This window comes from Epargyreus clarus, unplaced genomic scaffold (assembly GCF_041222505.1).
Source record: "Epargyreus clarus isolate Ecla_fem2 unplaced genomic scaffold, WU_Ecla_fem_2.2 ptg000019l, whole genome shotgun sequence".
Classification (NCBI taxonomy): domain Eukaryota; kingdom Metazoa; phylum Arthropoda; class Insecta; order Lepidoptera; family Hesperiidae; genus Epargyreus; species Epargyreus clarus.
Genome location: NW_027332227.1, coordinates 10,227,960 through 10,250,638, shown reverse-complemented (window position 1 = coordinate 10,250,638; position 22,679 = coordinate 10,227,960). Strand labels below are relative to the sequence as shown.

At 34.2% G+C, this 22,679-nt stretch overlaps 1 protein-coding gene across 1 annotated transcript in view; it reads right to left on the bottom strand.

Moving 5' to 3' along the window:
* qless (decaprenyl diphosphate synthase subunit 1 qless) overlaps positions 1-22,679 on the bottom strand; it is a 65,092-nt gene that overhangs the window by 32,777 nt on the left and 9,636 nt on the right. The window contains exon 2 of the mRNA XM_073083267.1: positions 11,791-11,982. Within this exon, the coding sequence (XP_072939368.1) occupies positions 11,791-11,982 (192 nt within the window). The remainder of the gene's footprint in view (positions 1-11,790; positions 11,983-22,679) is intronic.

The following is a 22,679-nucleotide window of genomic DNA, read 5'->3' as shown; positions in this document are numbered from 1 at the left end:
GTTGGGATCTATTTTTCAACAAGGGATATTTTGCAACTATAATATTATAACAAGGTTTATAAGAAAGAAAACTAAAGTTACAACATCCGAAACAAAACTAAGTTGGAATATTATGATTTAATTAATTAATGTGAGACAAATTATGTTATATTCTAAGGCCATCTTTATTTACACACACACTCTTTAAAAGTATTTTATATGTAGAATAGAAAATCATTTTAAGAACAGTAGTGGGATTTCTCTAAAAAAATATATGGCAAATGAATTTGACACATAAAACTAGTTAAATCGCTTATTGATATATACGGTACTATTTATTATTTTGCAGGAATTTTTACACTTTAGAAACATATTATCAGAAAGCGTTGTACGTGTCTATAAACTTTTGCCTTAGGGTTCAGACCTTTGGCTTGGGGGCCAAGCTAGTCGGATATCACTAAGAGAAATCTCTATTCTAAGCAATGGCGTGGTAATGCAGATGTTAATCTATATATTGTGAATGTATTCAACGTCAGTGCTGTTATGGTGTTAAATTATATAGTTTTAAAAACAAGAAAATTAACACATTTAAAAATAACACTAAACTTTACGAAATAATAACGAAACATTTCTTAAGATTTGTGTAAAAAAATTTTTTTATCTCGTAATTCTTAGTACGGTACAGTACGTTCAAATTAGCGGTAGTGCTTAATTCTATGATGGTGTAACCATCGTTAACTACAGACCCACAGGTATCTGTTCTGCTCACCGCTTAATGCCAGTTACTGATCAAGAGCTAAACTAAACTAAACTAAGTTAGTTCAACTTAGCTCCTTTGGCTGAGGCAGCTTTACTTACTTGTATGCGGCACACTGTGTACTTACTGAAATATTTGTGTGTGTTGATTCGAATCTACGTGCGCTAACCAAAACCTTTCCCGCGTCTCCTATCACCAGTTACCAGCCTCGCTTAGCTATTGACGTATACACAATATATCTCTTATTCTCTAGCATAGGTAGTTATAGATAATTTAGCCTATCTTAATTTTGGCATAGCTCAGTCTGTGGTCTGCAACCGACTTAACTGTTGAACGGAACTGACGCAAGCACACCTGGACAATGTGAATCTGAACATTTCCAAACTAAACGCAGACATTGTATGTAGCAATTTTATTGTGTCGACACTTAATGCGCTTCCCTTGCCTTGGTAATGCAACGCTGGTCGGCATTGTGATTGTGAATGACATTCGCCCCCAAATAAAAACAAACGTGCAGCGCTAACAATAACGCCGCTCCATTCAAAGGTCTGTGGCGTTTTGGAGACGACGTCAAGCAGTCTGATTTGGCTATATCATTGATCATTGATGACCTTATCCGTCAACGGTTAATAATCTACAGTTATCGAGTAAAAAACGGAAAAAATATAACCATAAATGTGAATCATCTTCAATATTTTAAGCGATCTGTGTATCTTAAGAATGTTTATTCAAAAATGCTTTCATTTAGTTTACTTGCAAGTAAAGCAACTATTTTTTGCCTTTGTGATTTCCTTATAATGACCATATAATTCAATGTCAATTGGCAAAACTTTAATTATAGTAACAAAAAAAGCAAATTGATGTCTAATACTTTAGCGGTTCATGCAATGCCGAAATGTCATTAACCGTCGACCCAGTTTACCTTCAGCGCGACATAATTCAGTGAGACAAGTTCTCGTATTACTTACAGTAGTGCTGTCTTGGGGTGTGTAGACAGTTTAGTAAACGAGCATGCAGTCCACCTGATGGTAAACTCCTACGGGCATATTGGACAAGGACATATCTGTTGCCGACCACAAGAAGGACGTCTAAGGTTGGCCATAGATGCATTGTTAATTTGTATCCCATCAGGACCCAAGTTGAAAACCTGCTTTATGTAAACATCTTATTCTACCTCAAAATAGGCTCAGGCGTTTAAATACTCCCATAGACAGCAAACTGCTCTTAGGCAGAATATTGCAACAATTTTTCAGACGCAAATAGTTAATTGTTACATTGAATAAATTAGATTAAAATTTGATTGGTGCCAAGCCGTTTACAATGTTTACAATATTGTCTGAAGGTTGAAGAAAAGCAAAACCAAAAGTAGGAAGAACCTTTACACTTTAGTTGTCATTGTAGTAGCCCATATTGTTAATTATAATGTTTCTTACATAATTCATTTGAGACTAGGATGGTGACTAGGATGGTGGTCACGTTCGCCCACTAATATAGTTATCTACAAGCCAAACGTCGCCAATGTTCCTAATCACTTGTCTTCAAAAGGTAACGTCAAGATTAACAATTCAAATGTTCGATTTTGTAAGGAAACAATCATATGAATGACTACTGCCGTACGCATATTTAGTTTCATACGTAACTTGAGCATGTTATGCTACTATTAATAATGTATAATGTTTAGCTATTTATATTTATTATAACGTAGGTAGTGAACATATTAAATGAATAAAATTTCGGTTAAATATATAAATTTTACTTTTGAAATTAGCTGTAATCTATCATTACGTGTTCAATACTGATACGATCTTGTGGTACATGTGAAACAGACTTATAAGTTTCTAACCTGGTTTACTAACAATTATTTTAAACTAGTCGAAGGTTTCTACCAAGGTTTAAATGCTGATTAGATAATTATGACTATTGGGACTCTGCTTAACGTGCCTTCCCAAGCAAGGAAACACTTATGGCAAGCCACGACAACAGTCACGTATGCAAGTACTGGCTGCCGTACGGTGATGATTAAATAATACAACCATATCGATTGCTACACGCTAGATTATGACGAGTTATGATCATTCTTAGACAAAATGTTTGATTAAATATAAATAAGCACTCTCGTCGTCTCGATGGACGGATACATGGTCCGGATCTCAGGCACGAACCTCTGATTCTTCAAAGATTTTCATTGGTATGGCATTCGAACCTTAGTCCCTTCGATTGAGAGGCCGAGTTTGAATCACTACGCTTAGTTATGCTTATGTCCGTTTCAGATATCAATTATTATAATGGGTCGAAGACGCAACATAAATACATTGTTGGATAATGAATTGGAGGAAAGAAGTTATTAATTTACTTGAACGAGTGACATAGATGTATGTTATTATCAGTAGCAGCTACTGAATTTAAATAATTCCTTTATTCAAGTACGTCCTTTGAAAAGTCTATAGTAATACTTAGTCCCAATTTTATTCTAGAAATATTGTAAAATTAGTCACGGGCCACGGCTTCTAACATTTCGCAGAAGTGCTTATAAATAACGAGTCTTTTATAGTGTTAATAAGATATATAATATCTATCGTATTACGCGAAGGGAATGACTGATGATTCTTGCGATCAACTGCAGTGTGAACATTTGATGCAATGTTCTCATACTGCATACAAATAGGATCAACACAGTTTATGACAGAATCGATTACTTCATTATATTGACGTAATGTGCTGTACATGTACATTACGAATATATTTCGTTATAAATTCGTAATCAAGACAAAAATACCTTTGAGAACTTTGTTTCTCATTTTTTATGATTTCTCAGGTACGCAGGATGCTTTTCCATATTGTCCTCCAAAATTGTATCAAGTGATCAGTAAGTCAGTTTTTAAATCAATTAATTTACAAATAAATATTAAAACAGCTTTTATATGTACTAAAACATAAACAACTAAAGGCTTCTAAAAACTCTACATTGCAAAAAAATACGTATTAAAAAGACGATTTTAACAGAGATATCTATTGTTTTTCATTTCATTTCAGATTCTTTACGGTCAAACGGCGAGTCACGCAATCGAATGGACCGTGACACAGAACATCTCCATCGAATCGCTGAACGGCTTTGTGATGTGAAAGTGTTGCAATATCATGTTTTTGACTCTTATCAGTAGAAGATAGTTATACAAAGCAAAACGTAGTTTCGCGGCAAAAATGTCGCAGTGTCTATTGCTGGTTGGTTTATTACATCGTAAAAAAAAATAAGTGAAGCCATTCTTAAGACCATTTCTACTTTGAGAGAGTTCACATTAGGGGTTTATTTTGACCTACAGACGTTAGTCGCGTACTGTGACAGACTAAATATTATTCTTCTATATTAAGTCAACGTATCGTAACGTATTTATGACACGTGTCGTGTCTGTCAAAATGTAGTATACAAAAAAATATTTGCATGGCACCTTCAACGTCTGTAAATATACGAGTGAATTAACATACTGAAAATAAAGAGTTACCAAACAACTGATTTATAGGTTCTTAATTTTTTTTAGAAAAAAGTTGCCCAAAATACCCAAAAATTAAGTTCCTCAAACTTCGATTATTTCCGAAATCGGAGGAACATATACATACATGGGAGGAATATCCAAAATTATAATCGTATTCCGACGCACATTATATGTAAATATTAGTTAGGACAGAATACTAACCAGCCCAATGCCATATTACTGAACTGTTTATTTACAACGCAATGCGCTGATTAGCGGTCACCGGCGTGACTGCAACGCAAATGTCTGAAAATTAGATTAGAAGGTTAAGTATATCGCCCAAGGGTGTAAGGCCCCATTTATATTTACATACATCGAACCTGTCAGAAACGGGCCGTGGCAGACAAAAGCATATTTTTCTGTAAATATTTTTTGCCAAGCAGGGCCCACATCTGGGCGGCTGTCTAACGGCAGATATATAGATATTATGTCGACCTTAGATGTCAATATTTTTTTAGTTTTTTTTTAATTATAGGAGTAGCAGACGAGCATGCAGTCCACCTGATGGTTAGTGGCTACTGCCGCCCATGGACATCTGTAATCAACTCCAGATAGGATTAGATATTCCTACCTGAGGTCGGCCACAGATGCGCCGCTACCCCTGAGGACTAAGCTGGAACGCCTCGGAAAAGTCTGTCTCCCTTACCACACCCTTCAAACCGCAACACAGCAGCGTCTAACACCGCTGGCATAAGGTAGAAATAGGTATGGCGGTAGTGCCGCCGGAGTCGAACCACAAAGGGTTCTTTCCCACCACCACCACCTTCAGCACTGTATAGGACATCAATTTTTTGTTTGGCTCGGCACGTGTCTGATACTCTCCATGTATGTTGACGTAAATTATTATTTAGTGTTGAAATGTTGCATACAAAAATATAATTTAGTCTGCCACTGACACTTGCTGATACGTTCAATGTCTGTAGACTATAATTGTATATATACGAACGGGGCCTTAATCGTTTCCAGTTTACACTTGACATAGTTCATTATAATTATTACAGCCAAAATGGACAAAACAAATGCAATATTTCGTAATAGTAAATACCTATGACAGAAATCATCGGAGGATATAGATTTGTTAGCACAATATTTAGCACATACGAGTATATTTTTAATTAAATATTTGATGTAATTTCAGAATGACTTGACCGATTATTGTAATTGCTTGATTACATTCAGACATATTTAACATTTATATTGTCGGGGCGATGACTATGTAAACAACATTCTAAAACGGATATTTGCTTATTATCAAATTCTATATTTATACCTCATGGACAATATTAGATTGGTTCTGTTCGAAGCCGATAAAAAATACTAAAATTTTAACTATGGGTGGCGCTGAGGTCGAGTATTAAAATCCTCTACCGTAGAGCAGACCTATGGTAATTGAGCCACATAATAAAGTATAAATAACCCTTGCGGCAATTTAAAAATAATGGTCAGCCACTCTACAACTCAGTTTTATACCAGTTTTTTTACAATCCAAAATCTGGTCAATGGAGCTAAGTCCTGCACTTCCAACCGCTACATTTCATTCGAAATGGTACGACCTTCAAAATAGCATGTCATTTCATGTCTCCTACAGAAATGGTTACGCCACTCGTCGCAAAGTAGCAGTTAGATTAAAGAAAGTGTTTGTAGTTGGCAATTTTCCTCACAGCGTTTAGCCCCGAAAGAAGGTCAATGCTCAAGTTTCGCGCGGTTTCACACGCCGCACTTTCCATCGCTGGTTCTAACGCAACATCCATTCATTATCGGGTTATCATCGATTTAATTAAAATTCATATATCAATCCATTATGTACGTTACTTGTTGGTTATTACATAAATACGCGATTATTTTCAGGAAAATCAAACATAGTCAATATTTTACGTCTTAAAAATATTGTTAACTTACCTATATAAAATTAAATAGTTAGAAAAAATACCTTACTACTTTATCGACTTATATAAATTTTACGAAAAAGCGTTTTACACATACAATAATATACTTTTGTTTGTTTTGTTGTTTTGTTAACTCAACTAACGCAACCTGAATGAGTTTCTATCGAGGAACCAGTATTATCTATCGCGACATTCAATCTTTACATAATATCACGAAAGATGACTCTATTAACATAGATGTAATAATAAATGAAAATTTGCCTGATAACCAGAAGAATGCACAAAGCGTTGTGCAATAGCCCAAGTATTTTTGATGCATACCTACAATATAAAATTGTTTAATATATTAAATATATATAAAATTATTTATTAATTACTAATCGATTCAAAAAATTAATAGTAAAAGCTTACAATAACAGTAGTGACCAAAAGACGGTGAGATAACCATTTCTTATACATTTTTTCTAAGTAGAAAGCTTGTTAAAAAAATAAGAGAAAGAGAATAAGAATATTTTGTGTTTAATTAAGAAAATAACTAGACAATAGCACTACAGTAACACAATAGCACAATAAAAACTATAATTATGACATTTATTTCATACTCATAATATACGACCAACGGGTAAATGTGTTCATTATATTAATAAATAAAAATGTAGTCGTAAATGTGCAGCACCTAAATATTAGAATAATAAAAGAGGTTGTTTATGCATCGATTATTCGCTTATAAATTTATTTAAATGAAACTGCAGTACACTTCTGTTGAAGTTTGAACAACACTTGCAAATCATTTTACTTGTAATTGTATAGCAATATCTTTACGGGACAACTTATACAAAGTATATATCATAGTACAAATTACTATTCTACGAAGCATATTTCTTTATTGCGTTATAATTCGAGTTAATACAGATGTGAATTGAAAAACGAAATACTCATACCAAAATGTAGACTCAAATTGTTTTTTTGCATTATTTGTCGATTTCGTGTTTGTGATACTTGAGGAAAATTTTAAAGTGTAGTATACATAAATAATGCATAAACAAATATCATAAATATTTTAATTTAATTTGATACAGTGAATAGTTACTATGCATTACTTTTTTTTTATCGTTCACCGGTTTGAGTCAATAATTAAATGAATATTTTATATGCAAAATAATGGATTATCTTATGCACTATACCCGTGTCGCTTGCTTCAAATTAAACTTTCGTCACAACTTACATTGCAAAAAATAAAGATTTAAAGATGCAAATACGGTAAAAGCAAAATACCTAATATCAATACATCCACCATCTACGTTCATAATCTTATTTACTTACTTAATTACTAGTATTATATATAAAGGCGTTCGACTGTAACGCGATGAAATTTATGACTCTAGATCAGGGGTTCCTAGCCTTTTCTTGCTCAGGGACCACTTTCATGTCATTCTTGTTAACAGGGACCACTAGGTATAACAAAAATAGACTGTAATAATCAAATTGAAATGTTAATTTTAAACTTCAATCAAAAACTCAATAAGAACATACATATAAAGAAATAATAAGAATATTTTTTTGTAATTTTGTATGAATGTTATTTCTGAGCATGCATCTTCTTCACTAGTTAGGTTAGATAGAACTGTTATTGTTACTTAGTGAGGATTTGCGTTGCTTTGTATCAACGCCAATCATCACTTATTTTCAAATTACTCAACGCTCGCTAAATTTAAACCGCGGACATTTTCGCTTCTACGGACCAATGGTTGGGAATCCCTGGTCTAGATCCTTAGATTAAAATAGCTTGCCCCTAGCGTTAATTTAATATAGCGTGACGTGCAACAGAATGTTTATATAAATACATTGTAAACTTGACATATATTTCGCTTAAAATCTGTAGCGTGAAATTAACTTATGTAAAGGTCGCTGTAATGCAATTTATTTATATTACACTAATTGGTGTTGTGATGTGTTTTATTTATCGAATACATAAGATAATTAAATGTATGCGTGTCTATACATTCTAAAAATTACTGAACAAAATAATGGAGGATAGAGACCATTAACAAGCTTTTTGGAGTTGTTTAACTACATATCATGTTATAATTACGAACCTAATTGAATGTACCTTTTAGATAGGCAGATTGAAAAGATATCAGTGCACTAAATGCAACTATCAACTATAAAATAGGCGTAATATAATAAAATCATAACAATAACATTATAATCTAATTATGCTGTATTATTTGGATATAGTAAATTAGTCAGGTGTTTATGATATTAAAAAATAAATAAAATTATTTTAAACTAAATAATATTCGTTAAAATAAATAATATTCTTTTAAAAAATAAAGAATAATAGTTTGTGATCAAATGTGCATGCTTACGAGTACCTCGTAATTTTCTCTAAGGTATGTGAATTCCTTAAGATTTGCCGTAACGCTTCTAATTTTAAAAGACGTGCGCATTATAATATTCATTTATTCAATAATCATATTGATTATCATAATTCAATAATCATATATTATCAAATCATAAAACTTTTGTCAATAGATATTAAATCTAAAAATCAAAATTTCACAATTCAAAAATTAATTATTCACAACTAATATCTAACAAAGCCGAAGCTCCGTCATCAACCGATTAATGGAACGAAACACAACATTTTGTTGTACGTTCCAAGGTTCGAGAACGCAATCTGCGCAACTCATTTCGGTTGCAACACATCTTCGTAAATCTTATGCGATATAATACATAGAATCCTGACGAACATCTGAGTCAAGGACGGAATCTATATAAAGATAAAATAATATTTCAGAGAAACAGTGCTGAAACGAATGCAACGGTTACAAAACAACAGTCACCGTTGTACAATACCAAGTGCATAAATATAACATTTTAATCTAATTATATGCTATATGGTTGGATATAGTAAATGAGTCAGGCGACACTTATTCAATTAATGTGACATAACACCGACCATACAGATAGGTGTATTATGCTAGTAGGAAACAACAAAGTATAGTAAAGTACTTCAGTACTTAGTTGAAGGTGATTTATTGTCTGCGGTTTGACTGCAAAAGCTCTAACATAATTTTCAGTTTAAAGCGTGTGGTAAGACAAGAAAACGTACTTACTAATGTGCCATTTAGGCTTTAATGTCTTTAATCATGTAAAATCGACCTTAAGTCGAAAGTAATTTTTGGACTGCAACGACCACTCAATGTCCTTGCCATTAGCGTTGTAATTTTTGTATGCCTCTTTGCTTCTACAAGAATATATAAAAAAATCTTCACTGTTCTTGTCACGGTCAAAATCACTTATCAAAGAGCGCATTTGTAATGTATTGCAAAATTCACCTCAGCACAATTTGAGTTCATTCGCCCACCGACATTTACAAAAACCTATAATGAAATGGAAATCGAGTCACCAAATACCTATATTTGTGAATAACACCAATAACGTGGCGTACGTGAAAGTACGCTAAAACTTTTTGCTTTGACATCTAGGAAATGAGCATTTAGAAAATATGCAAGTTGTGGCGCGGCGTTCACGTATGCGCCTAGTTTCAGACGAGTTTCCCAAGCAAGAAAGTAGGCGAACGAGCCGCCGCATCTATAAATATGGCGATGATGGTGGCAGGACTGCGGCGGATCCGGTGTCACAGGTCCTTTCAATTAACGTTTTATATTATGGTACAATCGGATACACAAACGGATGTGGAATACTTTAATTTCAATTCTTTAATTTGTAACAATGTAAAGATTTTTTCTTTTCTTTTAATTCTACGCTCATAGACCCCGTCTAGGATTTCGTTGTAGACGTCATGGACACAAAAAAAACAAATAGGTACACATACACCTACAATCAGAACATAAATCTAAATTCAACATTTAGATGTCTGTCTGGCTGGGAATCGAGTCGTGTCGGACCGGTATGGTGACCGCTCCACCTTGCGAGTCGGCGAAGATGTATTGAGGGTAAAATTATGAAAGCGAATTTAGTACCTATTAAACAAAATCTCGCGAAGCTCTGTACGTATTGGCATATTTTATGTATGTAGTTCGCAACAATAACTTTAACTATTGCGTAGAACTTCCAAGGACCATAAATGTTATAGAGACTATTCGCATCCGCGTTAATTTGCTTCACAATGTCATAATTTAGGAAGATTAACTTCTAGATAATTTAAATGTATTAGCTAGCCAGGTTATGCACATCTCGAGAATTTATTGGTTAGCTTCTGTCAATGAAGTAGGCGTTAGACAGAATCACGTAAGATTTTAAGGAAATTATTATGATTTATTTCCGAGTTCACGTACTTTACATACAACCACCAGTTGCAACATTTACACAAACGACCTATTCTGCTGCGGAGTTGGCAGCATAAAATAAACCTTTTTACACATTTCAGAAATGTTCTTACGTTACACATAAAAGATTATAGTAGGCTTAACTTTCTTTATCACTTCTGTAGAAATGTGAAATAAATGCATATTAATCTAATTTCATTCGTAGTTCCATTAGTAGATTATGACTTGTTAGACAATGCTAATGTTTCTGAGATCATGTTCTTGAGCTATTTGAGAATATCTGCCATAATAAACGTGATTGTAACTTAGTAATTTCTTTAGAATTTTACATACTAAAGTTTTCTTTGATAATGTCACAATATTTCGCTTGTAAGGCACTGAACTATATATTGAGTTGAAAATAATGAGATACTCATCAATTTTATTCTTAGCTAGCTACGACAAGTGAAGATTAAAATTAATTTAGTGTATGAATTCAATGTCACTAAACAACTTTAGTATCAATTGGGCACACCCATAGACCGAAAGAGTGATTAATGTGAAAAATTCATTGCTTGTTTCGTTATAAAGAAATTACATGGCGTTAGCAAAATCGGGTAATGTAAGTTAAAATGCTTAGAATCACGTTCCGGGTTGCAGTAATGTTTATGAACCGCGATTGCCGGCGATGCGCGGTTGCACAACCTACGCCCGCTCGCGTGCTAACGCGTCGTGACTTTGACACACTTGCCGATCAATAGACACCGCGATGACCTATCATGAGACCCCTTTATTATTCATAAAAATAATTTATCAGAATGCCACTACCGACCAACTAATAATCGGCAGTAAGCAACTTAAGAGAAGCTAAAGAAACAAGTTATCTCGACGATCTAAACGAGCAACTATGTTGCTATTATTAGTGTAGACGAAACTTTCGAGTTACACATACTATTTACTCGTAAATTGTTACTAATCACACTACAATCTAACGTTCACATTTTACAATTCAAACGTTGCAACGTTCCATCATCATAGTTTGTTAAAAACCAAAATTATCCTGCTAATTTCTGTGAGAGGTTGAACTAATAAAAATACCATTTATTTTGCTTTATTCAACTATTTTTTAAATTATTTGTCTACTTGTTTTCTAAATTAAAGTCAGATCACGTGACAATGAAATAAACTAATATGAAAGCACTGACCGATCGCGAGTAATCATATATAACGTGGAGTTCAACTACTAGCTGGCTGTAGAAGATTGTTCATTCGGGGCACTATTCGGACAGCGAAATGATTCTCAGCAAAACACTCAAGCGTGTGTGACAATAAAAATGGTTCAAAAACAAATATCAATCACTGACCGATCGTATATCCTCGTATATGCCGTTGAGGTCGTCTTCTAGCAGGCGGTACGGGTCGACGATCTGGGTGCCGTAGTCCGGCAGCGAGCCTGTGCTGGTGCTCTGCAGGCTGGAGGCGAGACGCCGCGCCGCGCCCGCCGGCATCACGCTCGCGCCGCCCGACCCGCACGCAGGACCGCATGTGGTTACTCGCTGGAACAATGTACATCGTTGTTTAATACCAACTACATAACTCTTAACTAATACAATTTTCAAATACATTGAGAGTAGAGCACTACCTCAAACGCTCCGCGATATGAGCCTGCAAAAATATCCTAATACTAAACAAAAAACATTTTTATCTCTTAAATTAGATAGGCGGCGTATACCAAGCAAATCCATAGGCAAAATAAATAAAGAATTATTTTACACAATAAAAACAGCAAACAGGCATGTCCAACTGAAGTAGCCATCGCCGCAGCTCATGGACACGCGTTGCTGCCCATGGAACATCTCGTGTCGGTACGTTTGCGTTGCTACATCACTTATACCAGAACAGTAGACACATATTGCTACTATAAGACAGAATAATTATCTTACGTGTTATAAATTCTGTAACGATACCTCATTTAACGCAAATAAAATATGCATATTTCAATACATATTTGCGAAATAAATAATAGCTTTATGATGTAGTAGTCTAGTATATTTTATGATGTAGTTATTCCTAGTTAAAATGAAGCTGGTCATCTTGACGCCTCCGGAAGCCATCGGGAAAGTTTAAATATCATCATCATTCATTGTGGGAGAGTCCTAATAATATAGTGACTCCAAGAACTCATGAGTAATGCGTATGACTTGCCGTAATTGTAGTCACGAAGCATTACTAGACAAATCTCAAACTGTCGGAAACAGTGAATAACAAAAAGAATACCAAACAATATTTTTCCAAATAAGAGCAAAAACAGATTTAACACAAGTAGTTTTTAGGCGTTTAGCACCCTCGCTGCGCTTGGGCGCTAACTTCACGCCGTGCAAAAATAGGCTACTTTGGCCACGCGTATCGTAATGTACTATTTATAAAAATATCATATATTTTAGGCAATAGGCATCTCGAGGCCGTTTGCGCTCAAACTACACTCAACACTACACCCAAAGGAAATACGATAATACGCAGCATTGCGTAAGGAAGAACCGTGTTGTATTACATCCTGAACAGGGAAACTTTGCAAAAAGTAATTGCGACATTGATTAATGACCACTTAGGATTTCGATGCGCGCCCTTAAACTTTTTTAGCGTTTACATGTAATCATGCGAAGTTACCCGATAATGAAGTTAAGTGATAAGAGAGTCATTAATCATAAACTGAATACCATGCCTGTCATGATTACGTTATCGATTGTTTTGCAACCATTTTATTTGGTGATTCTTTGTACTATAGAAATAAAGTTCAGGGAGTGTACCTATATAAAAAATACTTAGGTTGGCAACATACAGATATAGCTGACGAAAGTAAAATTTAAACGGCATTAAAGGTTATGAGTAGGAAAACTTAGTTTTTATCATCCCGACTACTGAACCCTTTCTGTACGTGGTCTGGCACGAATTTTATCCTTGATGCAGGTAAGAATAATCAAAATTATTTATATGTTACATTACATAAATAATTCTTTACATTATATTTTACAAATGCAACAATGTCTTTGATAATAGTTTTTGTTAGTATACCCGCTTTAAATCTGGTCTAAATCAATACTCGTATACACTTAGGCAACATCAATCAAGTAATTTATAATCAAAGCAAGCAGTGTCGAAATATGAATGATATCATAGAACCCGAGCCGAGACTTGAGAGTCGCTGCTTAGCCTGATTTGTAATTTGATGACTCTCGCATTTGGTATGAAGGCTTTGTGAGATAGATCAGTGATTCAGTAGTACTTGTTCGATAGTGAAGTGGTAGGGTGCGGCTGCCCTTAGGTGCCGCAGCGGCAGTGACCGCGATCCACGTTTCGCAACACCTTTATGCAACAACGAGCCAGTGCAGTCTACACCTGATGGCTGCGGCAGTTGCAAAACCGACACCACCAACCGTCGCACGTATGCACAAATTTGTACGTACACCACATTGTTGCCGGCTCGACATTGTCTCTGCTATTTTAAGAAGTAATGCGTTTTTAAATGGCCTTCGGATGCCATACCGAAGTGTTGTTAAAATTTATAAAATAATGGTACGAAATGTAGAGCAGGTCAGTACACCGCCATTGCATTGATAACACTCGACACTGATACCGTTTTTGCATCGGTGACATAATAAATGCAATAAGTTTCATTGGCATACATAGCTGTTACATAAGTTGCAGGTACCTGGGCGAACGAGCTTCGCTTTACACGTTTGTCTTGTTAACTGATTTCATTTACTAAGCTTACTATTTCAACCTCGCTATCAATGCTAATTGTAACTTAGAGTAATGATCGTATTTTGTTTGCGTCAACATAAACACATATAAATACAAGTAATTTGCGTGTTTAAATTCAGCCATTTATAATTACTTTACCCACCACGTCACCTTAACATCTGTTAAACCTAAGTTCGCAAATACCTAAAACAGTAACCAATTCCAAATATGACTATAAAAAACCTAGTTAATACTATTAATATCGACAGGTTGATTAATAAACATAATAAATTGTAAAGTATGTAATACACATCGGTGTATCAAGTTAAATCAAGATAAATGCTGGCAGTTAAATCAATTTTCAAATGTATAAATAATTCCATCTAAAGGATCTTACAAACAATCAGGATGCAGTCATGAGTACTCGTGTCATGATAATAAAGGTAATTAGCTACGATCAACTGCTACTCACGATAAAGACACTGTAAAATCCCCGACAACCTGTTCTTATAAGGAACTGTACGGTTTTATTGCATATCTGTTTACCCAAAGCATAATTTTTATAATAAGGTACAATTAATGTAAAACAACCACTGAAACCTAAAAATATATAAGCTTATGAAATTGAGCAAATGTATAAAATATACAAACACTTACACATTTTACACGCAATAAATTTTAACAGACTTTACGCAATTGATTTTAAATAACAATAAATAGTGAAACACGAAGATCTATTACTATATATCAATAAACCTTGTAATTTATTGCCGTTTGATCAATACGCCATTTTAACCACCTGATTCAAGGTTTCTAACCTGTAGTGTTATGCTCCCATTGCTTGTGATTACACACAATTATACTTAATTGAAAATATATGAGTACATGGCCTCGGTGACACTAAGTCACCGAATAGGTGATTCAAATATGTTGTTCGTGACTAGAGCATACCACAGAGATATGGTTAGAAGGAACATAATTATACAATTATTAACCACTGTCAATATTTTCTAAAACATTACGCATTTACCGAGCACAACTTCAACTTCAGATTAATGTGCTGTTCACTGTTCTACATTGCTGTATATATACAGAAATTGGATGCCTTTCCACTAGATGTACTAAGTAGTTAAGCTATGGATATGTGATAGACTTGATACACACCCATGGTTTAGCTAACTCGCACATCTCCGATGGTAATGCCTCCCTTCTCTGCTTTTTATATCTTTTATTATACGAAAATAAACGTAAGACGTATCCCCCTACGTCACATAAACATTTAAAATCTAGAACACAACTCGACCTGGTAAGCTGGCTCTTTGACAAGTCTGATTTATTATATAAACGATAAACCATATTCATGGCAACGTTAGTCACGTGTTAGTGGTAACAATGATCTGAACCACAAATTAGGCAGCGTATAAATTTATAACAAGACTATCCGTTTGGCAACATCCTTAATTTATCGTGACGTTCGAATGCGTAGAATAATAATTACTTCCATTCGATTTCACACGTCAATGCGATGTTTGCAGTGAGGTGCGTTTAGAACCTTAACACGACCTAGTAGCGTACCCGATAGGCGAACGTTTGTGAAATACTTTCATATTGTTATATAATTAGAGATGCTCTATGTGATACAACAGGTAATATCACTACGTGCGTCTATTGATTTTCATATCGTCTAATTATATATTTACTTTTATACAGCTTGATTTATTATAGGTACTTATTATATTTAATTTTAACTAGTGGTGCCCGCGGCTTCGCCCGCATTTTAAAGATATAATATGACATACATAAAACAGAAAATTCGTACTTTCATTGGAATGACAGTGGTGTCATCTGTCGAAATTTGGTCTTACCAACTCCCAAACCTTCGTGGGCTCTTGGACAACAACTCTGCAAAAGATCATCACTTGATCAAATGCAGTTTCCGATTCTATAAATTGTATATAGACAAATATTCATTTTTATATAAATAGATAGAGGATCAACTAATGGATAAGTAAAGTAACTGTAGGTAAAATCGAAAATCGAATTTCGATCTTCTGGGTTGAAAGATCGATTCACTGAATCGATCCATTACTGGAGTCCGTTCTAGTAGGATTTCCGAGATAAAATCTATCCTATGTCCTTTTTCGGGTCTCAGACTATCTTTGTACAAAATTCCATTCAAATCGGTTCAGTGGTGTAGCCGTGAATAAGAGACAAACAGACAGAGTTAATTCCACATTTATAATATTAGTAAGGATTAGTAAGGAAGTAAGGATTTGCTGACGGATACATAATTTCAGTGCTTGTTTGATCCTGATAACCTTTTTTTTCGCTATCCTCGAAAAAATATCGAAGATAGAACGATTCTTAAGGCCTCGATTTTTTGTGAATCGATTTATTGCACTTCGATTCGAATCGATTCAAACATCGATCTTTTTCGGTAAGAATCGCCACCCCTATTATAATCCCAATAAATCTATATAAACAAATATAATGTTGCAACCGTCTCCGATTGCAAGAACACATTAAACTCATGGTTATTTAGAATATGCCAAAAGACCCACAAACGTAGGTAGAATCCATTACCGGAGACCGATTAAAGAAATCGACTTTTTTGGTCAAAAATATCACTTCTCTGATTAATAGATCTAAGATCGCTATCCCTAGTTCCTGTGGGATTTCTGGGATAAAAACTATCCTATGTCCATTCTAGGTTCTCAGACTACCTTTGTACAGAATTTCATGAAAATCGGTTCAGTGGTTTAGGCGTGAAGAAGAGACATACAGACAGACAGAGTTACTTTCGCATTTATAATATTAGTAAGGATATCGATTAAAATAATGGACTTTTTGGTCCAAAAGATCGATTCTCCGATTAATCGATCTTAGATCGCCATCCCTAGTTCCCGTGGGATTTTCGGGATAAAAACTATCCTATGTCCGTTCTCGGGTCTCAGACTATCTTTGTACAAAATTTCATTAAAATCGGTTCAGTGGTTTAGGCGTGAAGAAAAGACAACCAGACAGACAGACAGACAGACAGAGTTACTTTCGGATTTATAATATTAGTAAGGATTACTTATTTTATAAGAATTACAATATCTTACGTACAGCATAGTCAGATTCTCAAGGTGTTTCGGGAAAGCTTTTTCAAATAAGATCGGCGAAGTTCGTTTCACTTTTAAAATCATCTATTGTTACACCTCTCGAGTGCCGTAAAAATTAAATTATTTTCAGAATTATCATACTCATATTTATAAAAAAAGTGATATACCACGAATTTTCATAAAATCCTACGAATTTGATAGACATTATTGTTAAGTTTTTCTGAATAAAAACTAATAAAATGTGTGCATAATTTGAACAATATACTCTGCGTCTACTTACAGTTGCAAATCATAGGAAATATAGTGTCGTTATAAATATTCAAAAAAAATATTATAATCGTACTTAAACAGAGGAATACTCGTATTTACGTTTAGCTCCGGTAAGTTGTTTGTGGCAAAAAAATGTAAAACCAGTATATTATGTACCATTACCTAATGAACTGTTGGTTTATAATGAGTGTTACGAACGTACGAGTGTGCTATCCTAACAAGAATTACAACAAGAATATCAATTACGAGAAATCGAAATTCTCTTTTTAAAGCATTGTACAAATAAATTATAATACTCGTTTTTTGTTATGCTTAATGAAGTAAATACTACGCTAATTCACTCTTTGTGCGAAGTAATGTGTAATAGGTGGTAAAAACCTTTGCGGTGAAATCACCGGCACAACCATTTTTGCCAGCAGTGTTAACCGCAGCTGTGTTCTGATTGACGATATTTCTAATTGACACCCATTAAAGTCCTAAAAATTTCAAAGTATATGTAACTCTTTAGTGTTCTTTAGAGGGTGAAGCCATACATAGATGACGTATCAAATGAAATTGGAAAGACTAAAGTGGAGACTACGGCTTAGAATGGCCGTATACGAACAATTTAACTATGGTAATAAACACAAATGCTGAATCTTACACACCAGCACACGGCGTATTGGAAGCTATAATTAATGTTCTTTTTTATATATTTAAAAAGAAGATTTATTTTAACTTGTTGTTACCTTGATTACAATATTCCGTGCGGTGAACAAAGACGTGATAGATTACTGTCACAATGCATTGAGGCCATCACGCCTTGTATAGCAAATTTGCAGGAACCTATGTGCGGTTTAAATATTAAACAAAAAACAAATCCGTGAGCAATGTAAATGATGAACAACATTGCCGCACGTAAAATTGCATGCGGCACCGGCCGCACATAACAATTAAAACACGATAGAAAGCGAGTGTTTCGAACACTCTTACGTTTCGATCAACCATTCTTAAATAGAAGCGAACAGCGATTGACACGTCCGATCATTAAACTACGACCACTTCGCAACAAGGCACCCGAGTTATAAGAGAGCTAACAGACGAATTAACTGCGATATAATAAACCAATTAAACTATGTAAACACTAACAATCGTAATAGACTAGTTATTTTTAGTAACGACGAGTCGTGTTTTAGCGATTGCATCGATTCTGCAACACGTTTTGGCGACGTGCTGCGTTTGGTCGCGGTATAAAAAACGCGAGTAGGTACGTGAATGCTACTCTTTTTCCGCATATAGTTACTAACTTGCTAAATCAGACGTGTACGTCCAAAAGTAGCAATAAACAACGCTCACTTGTTCGACGCGTAACATTTGGTTCTGAAAAGGTTTTAAATCCATCACCAACAGTAAAAGAAACAAGTTTGATGGAGTGCGCCGCAAAGCGTGCCTCATAATGTAGTTGTATTTTGTTAAGTATTAATTTAATTCTAATAAATTTGTGTTGTGTTTGAAATGCATTTGCATAGAAACATTATTTTATCTTATTTATTAGTCATTTTTTTATTATGGAAATAATTTTTATTTTTGACATTTACACACTTAAATGTTTTAACTAAAATAAATTAAAGTAATATAAAAAATAATGAAATAATATAACTTTATTTTAAATTAAATATAAAAAGCTACATCTAAATTGCTGTCCCTGGGATGAGTTCCCAGAATGCTGGCAACATTCCCTCGTTGGATAGCGAGGCTAATTCGCTGTCCGAGGTATGTGCCAGCTCTCTGGTCATTCGTTGACTCTATCAACCGTTTGGACAGATGCTTAAAAAATAATCTAGCATTGGAACCCCACGGCTTCAATGTTTCAACACCAAATGGCAGAAATATGTAGTCTTTAATAAGATCTGCATATTTCTGCAACTTGCGAATTTCAGCGTCGGTTGCCACGACACCGGCTGCCCTGGAAGATATGTGAATATGAGAAGGTGCCAGTGTGTCCACGCAAGTAGCGTCCCACACAAGACACCTTCTTTTTATCTTTAGAAAATAATTACATATACATAAGATTCGATAAGAATAAAAAGTATTAAGATATATAATTGCAGGCTTGCAAATAACAAATTAGTTACACCGCGTTTCTTGTCTATTAGTACATTGCCAGAGTACAGCCGTACTTACAATGTACTACAATGTACCTACGCATTATTTTACAAGAGCTAATATCAGACTACATTTTATTATGAAATTGGGACTGTTATAATTTTTTAATAACATTTAGGCAATATTGAAAGTAAGTACTTGGCCTTTGTTTAATAATTTAATAATGTCTGTGTACTTTGAATATTCAAAGTTCACAGACAAAAAGCGCTCTACAAATTTTGAAGTAATTATTGGATATAAAAGTGAAAAACATACTAACATACCTAGGGTATATAGCATTGATCACACCTTAGGTACAATAAACTTAAATTAAACATTACTAATGCTTATATCCATATCTTACCTACAAGTAAATTCAATTATCTTATGATGTTCAGTGCGTGATAAAGACGCGCTTTTAGGTTTATGATTATATATTATAAGTTATGATACTTAAATCCTGCGCTGCAAAAGATAGCGCGCATCGAAGACTTCAACGCGCTCGATGTTTTGCGATCTTCAAAATATTATCTTTTTATATAGGTCAGGTATTTTGTACAGTTCAATCAAAAATCAATATGGCACGTTTATGTTGAATTTATGTTCAAACATTTTTTAAACTAAATGAAAATTATTTTGTTTTAACAATATTTAAAAAATATATATTTTGAATTAACACTATAAAATATTTAGTTTTCCTTCCCACGTTTTTATTCACATTTAATTATGATATTAATCAAACATAATTATAATTGTCCAATGTAATTGGAGTTAGACATGCGACAGAATATCTCGGAGAATAGAACATACCGGAGGACTGAACTTTAACTCAACGTTGCTTAATATGGTTCGGAAGAAAGCATTTTATAGCTAGAGTAGGTAAGTAACATGATTTCCTAATAGAAACTAAGTCACTAACCACTGCTAACTCAATAGACAGTATCCTACATGTGTCGAAACTGTCGAAGACAATTTTAAAACTTTTTTCTATTACTACATTATAACGAGTAATCAAAGTTGCAAGATAATATCGCGAGTGCTAGTATTAGTAACTGCAGGGCACATTAATGTCTTTCTTAAGCAATGGCTTTCTCAAACACCTATCTCACAACTAAATCTTTAAAACTCTATATCATTTAACCCCAATGAAGTTACCTTGCAATATACAAAGAAATACTCGACCAACGAAACAAAGGATTACGAAGGGAAATGTCATAAGTTCATTGCCCTACCAGGAAATCCCTAGGCTTGTCCTTCAAACATAATAATTTCTTTCACCCAAGCTATAAATGTTATCCTTTATGGAATGTCAAGCGGATTCCGTATAAAATTGTACAGTTTAAATTAAGTTTACGTCGAATTAAATTGTTGGTTTTGCCGTACCTGATATCCCAACACGGCAGTTTATTAAAAATACCTCTGGGCTTTTTATACTTGACATATTAAAATAATAATCTTTTTAATGAGGAAAAGCTCCCCCGTGTCACAGCTCTTGGAAATACCTTTTGTACTTTCGTGCAGAAAGGAAAATATAATCATTTTGCGACAATGCGAGATCAAAATATGTGTAATGATATGCAAAGTACATAGTAAAATAAAATCATATTATTAATTATTATTTAGTTAGTAAACCTACATATAAATATGTATTTATTCCAGTAAAAGTAATATTTTCATCCGGTTTTGATGTAATACTAGACTACTGTAGTTAAACGCAGCCTTGCGTGGTAGGTCCGAACGCCGTTCTCTGCCGTCCACAGGCGATCAGAGTGTAATTACCAAAGCGTATACTAAGTAACCGGTAAGTGGGTCGAAGACCGCGCCGCGGCCCGGAGAGGTTAGAATTCAAGGACATTCGCCTAAGGCCGCGTCTAATAGTAGACGGGCTTGTACACCCTGCTTAAATGGATTTTGTGGTTTCATACTACAGCTGGCTGTAGCCCGCGGCGTCTTACGCGTAGACTAGAACATTATATATTCCTAAAATTAAACCCCTATTTTACAATCTTAGGGATTGATTTTCATAAAAGGATGAAACAGGTGTTTAATTATTTTATATCCCTCTGGGTGGCCGAAAAAAAAAATTTGAGTCATAAAGTACTTGAATAAATCACACAAATCTTAATATTCCTAAAAAAATATAACATAGCATACTAGAACATTCAGACTAAAATATAATATAAGTTTGCTATCATTACTCAGAAATTAGTACGCGATTAATGCTGCAACAATTGATACCGTACAAAGTTTACAACAAATATCACTAGGGTAATTGGATTAGTTTTCTTAATAATACGACTATGCAGTACTCAATGTTAATTCAACTCATACGTAGGTACGTACATATTACGATAATAGGTATTGTGAAACAGAAAAAAATCAGATATTTTAAATTATTCAGCTATATTTTATGTCATTATTTTCTTTTCATTTCGAATAAGTGGCAGTTTGGGCGATTAAGTTCTTGTTAATGCGATTGTTGAAATTAACCATGAAAGCGAAGTTATACAGATGAGTTCTCCTGATGATAAGATTTTTACGAATCAAATGAAAATATGTACGTACCTACAGTTAAATGAACCATTCTCGCGTTCGTTCAAAAACCAAATGAGCCGCCCAAGCGGCAGCGGAATAAGCAACTGCTTAATAGCTCTACCATCAAATGGTATATTAGGTACTGAGTTAATAAATAAATGTTTAACTATTGGCTAAATATCTATCGATATATATATATATATCTTGCATGCATATTCTAATTTTAATTTCACATTTCACAAATGTAGCGCTTTGTCGTGACGAGCGTTGCATTATACTGTTCATTATATTGCATTGCAAAATAAGCGCCCGTCACGCTCTCAAAATCAAAAAACATTTGCTTATTACCCATAAATTCAATTCGCTTAACGAGAATTCTTATAAACAAATCGAGCAAATTAAGAGATCTTAATGTATCTGAAAAATATTGCATGAAGACATTTTAATAAAGCTGTATAACAAAACTTTTATTTATTATA